This window comes from Egretta garzetta, unplaced genomic scaffold (assembly GCF_000687185.1).
Source record: "Egretta garzetta isolate BGI_Z169 unplaced genomic scaffold, ASM68718v1 scaffold546, whole genome shotgun sequence".
Taxonomy (NCBI): Eukaryota; Metazoa; Chordata; class Aves; order Pelecaniformes; family Ardeidae; genus Egretta; species Egretta garzetta.
In genome coordinates this window covers 311,190-319,807 of record NW_009259986.1, presented here as the reverse complement: position 1 = coordinate 319,807, position 8,618 = coordinate 311,190, and the positions used below count along the sequence as shown (strand labels likewise).

At 40.4% G+C, this 8,618-nt stretch overlaps 1 protein-coding gene across 1 annotated transcript in view; it reads left to right on the top strand.

The window, feature by feature from the left end:
• The first annotated feature begins 403 nt into the window (after positions 1–403).
• The window catches only part of TACR3 (tachykinin receptor 3), a 37,363-nt gene continuing 29,148 nt past the window's right edge, over positions 404–8,618 (top strand). Inside the window, exons 1-2 of the mRNA XM_009640526.2 lie at positions 404–497; positions 737–1,193. Of these exons, the coding sequence (XP_009638821.2) occupies positions 404–497; positions 737–1,193 (551 nt within the window). The remainder of the gene's footprint in view (positions 498–736; positions 1,194–8,618) is intronic.

Here is an 8,618-nt window from a genome sequence, read left to right as displayed (position 1 = left end):
ACTAAATTAAAAGACAGCAGCAAAAAAGCAGATCTGAATTCATCTGGAATAAATTCACAAATTAATCTGGAAACAGCTGTAATAAAACACAGTCTCAGTCCTGGGATGTTCAACTAAGCCAGCTAATTAGCCCTGCAAAGACAGGGCAAAAAGACTATTTTAAAAGGAAGCACAATAATGGAACTTAAATAAAGGCAATATAAAACAAATCTCTCAACAAAAATGAGATGAGAATTCATTTTCACCGGGGTGCCCTCCACAGCTCCTGAAAGTGCCTGCTGCTGGCGATGAATGAAATAAAAGGGGAGGAGGGAGAACAGAGAGAAAGAGGTGTTATCTTACCAGCCCACGGAGCTTATCTCTCCACTCCCTTCATGACGCCGGGAACTCACAAGCCTATAAAATGTGCCTTGGCTGCCAGTCCCCTTCTCCTTCAGCAAAACCAAAAGCAAGAGGTGGCCGTACAGAGGAGGAATGGGATGCTGTTCTACCCAGAAGTAGCTCTCCTGACTCAGCTGGTAAAGCATTTCTAACAGTTTGAACACCGTAGCCAAAGCTTTTTCTGACAGATCTCTCCTTCCCAGTACCTGCTGTGCTGCCTTACTTCCTTTTTTCTTTCTTTCCTCTTCTCATCTTTTAGTGAGGATTTTGGGAGGGTTGGGAGAGGGAGGTGGGAGAGGTGCATCATTCCTGGAAGACAGGAGAGGAATGTCCCAGATGACTTCTGTCCCCACAGCCAACTGGAACATGAGCATGAGCAGCAGGTGGAACACGAGCCTTGCTGCGGCGGGTGATCCCTGGGGGCAGGCACTGGGAGCACCAGCTGGAAACGCTTCTCCCCCCGTAGCATCCTCTGCAGCCAACTTCTCCAACCAGTTTGTGCAACCCTCTTGGCGCATTGCCCTGTGGTCTCTGGCTTATGGTGGTGTGGTGGCAGTGGCCGTTTTTGGAAATCTCATTGTCATCTGGATTATCCTGGCTCACAAGCGCATGAGGACTGTGACCAATTACTTCCTGGTGAACCTGGCCTTCTCCGATGCCTCCATGGCCGCTTTCAATACTCTCATCAACTTCATCTACGCGCTGCACAATGAGTGGTACTTTGGAGAGGCTTACTGCCGCTTCCACAACTTCTTCCCAATCACAGCTGTCTTCGCCAGCATCTACTCCATGACAGCGATAGCCGTGGACAGGTGAGAAAAGAGAGCAAAAGTTTAGGGGTGAGAGATTGAGATCAGAATCTGCTGCAATAAGAATACAGAGATAACAATCATTAAGTGGTGAGAGGCAGAGCCCTCAATAGTTCATCAATTGTGCTCCTCTGTACTTCTTTAAGATCTCTCCCCAACACACTGTTTTGCTCCCTGTCGTTTTTTCTCCCTCAGCCTTTCATTGGTTTTAATCTCTTGCTTTCTTTCACACAAACACTTCCTCTCTCTGTTTGACTTCAGCTGCTCTCTGTGCTCCATTTTTCAATACTAATTCTGTAACAGCAGCCATTGCTCAGGGTTTTGCTTCCCCACCTGTGAAAACAGTATCTGTCCCTCAGTCAATGTCATATAATGCATACTGATATGGAATTGTAGAGATTGAGTGTGAAGGGAGAGGATTTCAAATTTCCCTCCTCTTTGTATTTCTGCAGCTGGCAGAGGCATTTGCCTCCTCCTCAGAAATCACTTCAGACTCTGATTTCAACAGCTCTTCTCACAGACAGCTCTGAGCTGCTTGGCTCCTCCTGATTTTAACTAATGAGACTATTTACATTGCCATCTGTGCATATCCAGAGGGCTGGTAAGAACATGGTGTCAAAGTGTTTGATTTTTTTCTGATTACTTGCCACAAAACAAGCCTTTGTGACTGTGAAAGAAAACAGGACAGAGAAAAACTTTACCCGTGTGCTCTTGACAATAATGGAATAGGACAGCTGTAGTCTCCACAGAGTCAAGGGGGGGATGTAGTTGTCAGATTTCCAACAGGAAAGCTTTGATGGACCATCTTTCTCAGGAGGTGCTGTGAGTCTCCCCTAGGAAACGTTCCTTTCTTTATGATCATTTTCACATTTGCTGTACTGGAGAGATAACTTACCCCATGCTTTAGAAAGCCAGTAAATTCCTGATTTTTCATTCAGAAAAACAGATCGCTTTGTACTTCAGATCTCTTATTCCTTTTAGCAATGGACTGAAATTACTCACAAAACTCCTTTCTCTATATGCAAATCACGTTATGCATCTTGCCTGAATTGACTTGGCAGAACGGCAGCACTTCCTGGTCATGTTAGTTAAGATTTGATAAGGTTCAATGCATCTTCTTAAATGTTAGTTCTCATTGTCAAGTGCAAAGATTGGGAAACATTGTTATACTTTTTGCCTGCGCTGTGGACAAGTTCATAATAATGCTTTTCTGTTGGCCCGACCAATTGCAAATTTTAGGTGGCATTCTCAGCCAGATGCATTTCCGTTTCATGAAGCTAAAAATGAAAGAGAAAATTAGATTCTTAGCAACTCTTCTACCTCTCTTCTCTGAGGATGGGTGAAGACAGGAGGAAATCTGTGCACTGTCCTCCTGCCAGTGATGTATCTTGTTCCCAACTGTTACTTCCCACTAATAATGGAGGAGGTAGTGTAAAGCCAGTGATACCATCTTTATACCAGGCAAAGATTTCTTCAGTTGTCAATTTGGGTTTAGCTTAAGATTCTCATCGAGCCTGAGGTTTGCAGAAAGATAAAAGGTTTGTAGTTGATGCTGAGAATGTAACTGTTATTGCTGCAGCTGATTGTGCTGTTAGTGGAGCAGTTACTAGGATGCTCTGAGTAAGATTTTTTTCATTTTTCTGACAAAAACATCCATGGAGATGTAGTAGTTACTACCTTGAAAGTTCCTAAATTTATGCTAGGAAACTGGAAAGAAAGGTGAATACAGTTCCTTGGGAATCCAAAGGGTGCATTTCCAGAGTGAGTAAATAGCAGCTCAGCTCCACACTGACTGAAGTGCAATGGTAAGATACGAATATATTGGAAATGTTTCCCTTGGTTTAGCATTGTGAGACGCTGGTGCTCAGAAGCGATCTATTTCTCTGATCTATTTCTTGCCTGAAAATCCCCCGAAGAAATCACAATTTCCACACCACCACATGTTCCAAGCTCGCCTGCCCCCAAAGACAAATCAAAATCTCCCCTTGGGGGAATCACAGTGAACAATGCCATGGCTGTGTTTAGGTGAGCTCTCTGTAGTACCAAGGAGCACCATGTAAAACAAGCAGAAGAGCAGTCTGTCCCTCCTTCCCTATTCACGCTTCTATTCCTTTCGCTTTTATACCAAATCCCACCTGATGTGATCAGTACCTTTAACCATTTCCCAGCTACCTCTGCAGAACACTTCTGCAGAGTCAAGAGGAAAAGTGAGGGTCAAAGTGAATCCCAAGCAATGTCCTATTCCAGGGCACAGATCTGCTGGGTGGACATTTTTTAAAACTTTGGCTCCCATTTGCCTTCTGTAAGAGTTCAGCCAGTGACAGGATGCTCTGTTTTAGTTTTGACCCAGTAAACTCATCCTTACACATTCATGTTCATTTAAAAATTTAAAAAAAAAAAAAAAAGCTACAAGTTAGGATAAAGTTACTGAGGGAACTGAGATGATGGGATCATATCAGATGATTTTCCACTAGAAATTGTTAACACCCCAAAATACTGAAAGGTCATGGGTTGCAACTCACTAAAAAGTGTGTCATGATGTGCTCCACTGATTGTTTTAGAACATCCAGACATTCACAGAGAATGAATGAGTCACTGTGATTCTAGACATCACTGAGCAGAAGTCCTGGGCAGTACACGTTTCCTTTCACATCCAGTTCTGTAGGCCATGTTGTCTAAGTTGTGTGCACTGTGAAATAACTGGACCAACACAGACTTCTGCAGAGTAGGCAGTTCCTGCAGTGGGATGTGCTGCATCTGGAGCTGAGGATGAAAGTATCCAAGACTGCTGTAGGACCACGTGGTCACTGAACATAGATTCAAATTTATGCAGGCTTACTCACACTCCTGCCCACCCCTTCCTGGTGGTCCTTTTCCCCTGCCTTCTGCTTTTTTCCAACAGGCTGTTTGCAGTCTACTGCAGAGATGCCACAGGTAGCTTTAACCAAGCCAGCTCAAGTATCAGAAGCAGCACAGATCTTACACAGTACTGCTTCACAGGCATTCATTCACTTGTTCTTCTATAGCTCATGCTGCACAGCACCACAGTTACCTTGCTTCCAGTGCAATAGTTCCCTTAGCTACCTTATGGGGATAAACGTTTAAAATAGCCTAACTGAATAGGGGATAGTTCTGGAGCCACTACGCCCTTGCCATTGATCCTAATGGGTCTTGTGTCTTACCTCCATCTGTGACTACTGGCTGTGGTACAGTTCTTGGATATATTCAAGAGAGTAACTTAGGCAGAATTTAAGCCACCTGGCCCTGGTCATTGAAAACTCACTGTCCCTTCCTACTAGTTCTTAGCATGCAAAAGAGGTGGCTCATGTATGCTGGTAATTAATTTCCAGTCCCAAGATTGCCTCATTATATAACCAGTTCTGTGTGTACGCCTAGAATCTCTGCAGATATCTGATGGTTAAAGTGGAAGTTTGGAGATGTAGCAACACAACATAAAATAACACTTCTTCAGTAGAGCACTTAGTATATTCTTATGCATTTTTTCTTGTTATTAGCACATCTACAGTATGACTTTCTCAGCTATTATTATCTCAGCAATTCCATAACAATTTCATCATTTCAACAAATTTGACTCTTTATAAAAGCAACTGCTCTAGAATTAAACAAGATATTCGAACAGTGACGGTGAGTAGTTGCTGATCCTATTCACATTTTACCATTTCTATTCTTCCTAATATGCAAGCAAACTTTTTGTCTTTGAAGAGCTATTGCTTATATATTAGATTTCTTTATATGCAAAATTAATTGAAAAGAATGACATATATATGCCAATACTTCATACAAATGTAAATAAAATTATATTTATGATACACCAATGTTCTGTACTACTGCAAAACAGCCTACAAGGCTTACTGCTGCTCAACACGGGCCAACACAACAGCATCAAAAAGACCTGTGTAACTTTTTTTTGACAGATTATTAGGAAAGAGAAAAAAGATGGATTTGACCTAATCCTTTCTAAAGCTCAGATTCTGCCAAATGTTACCCATCTATCCTAGCTCTATACTCTGCAAAAATCCTAGCGCATTTTTTGGTTCAGCTACTTCCAGAGTCAAAGATATTGCAATAGAAGAATGACAAAATAAAGTCCAATGTGAAAGAGAATTCCACGCACTTTTTTTTTAAACACCAAACTTTCCTCACATGTTGTGTTGATGTAAACTCTGGAGCTGTTACAATTTGCTGCCTACTGAGGCATAATGAAATTCCAATAATTAACTTCAGATCAGGAGATTATCAAAGTAAATCACCATTTTTAAAACTTAAAACTCAATCGTGTCCCCAGGTCCCATTATGATTTCAATAATAACTTCATCTTTTCCCCCTTTTTTGGTCCTTCTGATAGAATGAAATGCCCCCTTTTTGACCTACAGGCAGAAACAGAACTAATAATAATAAAACAGAATAATTTGTCTAGTGCAACTGAGCTGTAATGAAACTTCCTCTTTGCATTTATTCCACAGAACTGTGTCTTCGACTCTATTTTTAGAAGGAATAAGGCTATTAAAATTAGAGCTAGAAGACAGATATATTAGCACTCTTATCTCTGGTACCCCAGACAGCTCACTTAAGTATGACTACACAGCATCATGTTGTTGACATGGATAACATGTTGACATCAGGATGGATGTTTTTAAAAACTTGATTGAAAAATCAAATAATCATACAATTTGCATCAGAATGAAAATCAGAACCCAAGAGCCATGGGCCCAGTTTTCTCTTTCCCAACAACCCTGTGCTCACTTTGCTGAACACCAGACTCAAAATCAAATTAAACTTCACTAATAAAATATAGATAATTAGAGAATCTCCATGTTTCAGAACATGATTGATTCTTGTTATTAGCAGTCTGTTTCCTTTTGGTTGCCCTTCTCATTTCTTTTTAATAAGCTTCCTCAAGTTTTTATAGTTTCCTCTTTTTAAAATTAAACACTACCATAGCAGCTTTTGGGGGCTTTTATTGTTTCTGCAGAGATGTTAATGCCAGCCATAGTCCAGACACTACTTGAAGAATAAAAACATTTAAGCCTAACCATAGACAGTGTTCAGGACCAACTCAAGAGCTCATTTACTTTGGGCTTCTCCTCATAGGTATTCCATAGAACAGCCATTAACGCTGACCAAGGATATATTTTATGTCTGCACGGAAGTCACTGATATCTTCTATTCTTATTGCATTACCTGATAACACAGTCTTCCTAATTTCTTTTGGCATGTCACCATTATTACTGTGAATTAGCTGAGTGTATAATCCTGAAATTTACTTTTTCAGAGTCATGCTTGGAGTTTCAAACCATAAAGTTCTATATTATTCATGAATATATTTGGTTTACTTGACTTGATTTTAAACTATATTTAACATTCAGTTTTATTCCTCCTCTCCTCTCTTTTTTATGAACCTTAGTATTCCAGTGTTACATTACTCCTACCGAGTTTCTAGGATACCTATTACACCTTATACCCTTATTCAGAACTTGTCATTCTAGCTTCCCACCTTATTTCTTAGATTTCTACTACATCTGCAGAAGCACACGCATACTGGGTCAGTTTTCTGTATTTCTGTGACATTGTTCAGGTACCGATGGTTGTTAACAATCCCTCTATACACTTGTTAGACTCTAGCATAAGTGATATGATACAAGCTTGTAAGAGAAGACAGTTATGAGGCATAAACACATGATTCAATTTATCAAATGAAACCTAAATTCATCATGTGTACACACTCAGATCCTCAAAATATCACTTAGGCTCTTCATTCTCTTCAAGTGTATGCTGTAAGAGCAGTTGTTATTGTCACAAAGCAGTATCACAAGCCCTATAAATGAATCTGTTACTGAAATTCTGAAGTAGGCAGTTGGCACATTGAAAAATGTATTATCTTTCCAGTAGAATATATTTTGGTATCTGTCTCTGCATGAGTTCCTATTCCTGGGGCAAAATGCTCAAGGCCTTCATGTGCCATAAACATTTTAAACTCCTGCCAAACTATACACGACCATCTTTGATGTAGAATAACATTATCTGAGTTGGGAGTTAAGTATCTGTTACCTGTCCTGTGTGCTCGGAATCACTGGAGTAGAAGGAAATGTGTATGTGAAAAAAATTATCTCAACTATGTCTAACAGGTTAAGATATGGAGGGCACAGGGCATGACTCTATGTTTTGGTCATACGGCAGTGGCATCAGCAAAAGGCGCGCATCAAGAAGATGTATACTGGTACTTGCATTTTTATATATGTGCTTGGTACCAAGGGTTTTGTGTTTGGCAGAGAACAGAGGAGGTTGAAGCAATGGAAGGCAGGAATCCTGCATCGCCCAGCCAGCTGCTGTCCCCTGCACAGAGCTCAGCCCAAACAAAACTTCCCTCAAACTCTTTGTCTCAAAGTAAATGGTTTCCATGTAGAAGAAGAGAGAATTTGCACTGAAGACCGAGGAGAGAGAGATGAGCATAGGAAAAAGAACAACAAAAATCTAGATGGATTTTTTTTCTTTTTTTTTGTGCTTTACAGGCTGTTTTCCCCAGAGAGATCACCCCTCATATCTGAGAATATTTCCATCTGAAAAAATAGATGAAGGGAGTTTCTGTAAACTCACTGTGCTGTTTTATTCCACAAGATGCCATTTTATTGTTAGTTAGCTTTAGCTGTCTCTGGTGTCATGTAACCACACAAAACACTACCTGCCCTACACCCAAACTAAAGTTTAATACAGCTTTTTTTTTTTCAAACTGTCAACCTGCAGTACTTTTCAAAGATAGTCAAAGGTTGGGAGGTTTTCTTGATTTTTTTTTCTGGAGTATTAGTGCCTATATGCATGTATTTCTAACTGATTTACCTACCAGGAGAGAAATCTGTATCATTCACATATTTGTGTTTACCTAAAATATAATTATTTCAAAATAACTGCAGAAACAAGAAGGAAGTCATTCAGACGACAGTGTCAGAAATGTAGGCAATAACAGAGTGGGTTGTAGTCTGTGCAGATGGAGCTGGTTTTGCAGAATTTGCATTGATGCTGGTCCTCGATAGCCCAGGTAGATCATATTCAAAGAACAGGAGAAACAGAAGCCCTTCTGTCCGGGGAAGTCAGTCCATCATTTTGTTAGACAGACCAAAGACAAGTGTTATCCCTTTTCTATCAGTATGCATAGGTATAGAACACGTTGTGTAAAATCTAGCCCATTACAAGTTACAAAAGTGTTCCTCAAGTAGAAAGCACTGCACTGTTTATGAGAACTCAGCTATGCTGCAAAATTTCAATATTTCTGTTTTAAGGTTTCTGTTAAGAAGTGGCCAAAAGCAAGTCATTGGACGCTAGTCCTGATTTCAGAAAAACTGCAGTGTTACCCCCTGCTCAAAGGACAACAGCCATTCACCAAAAGCAGCATGTGTTATCCCCCTGGGATAT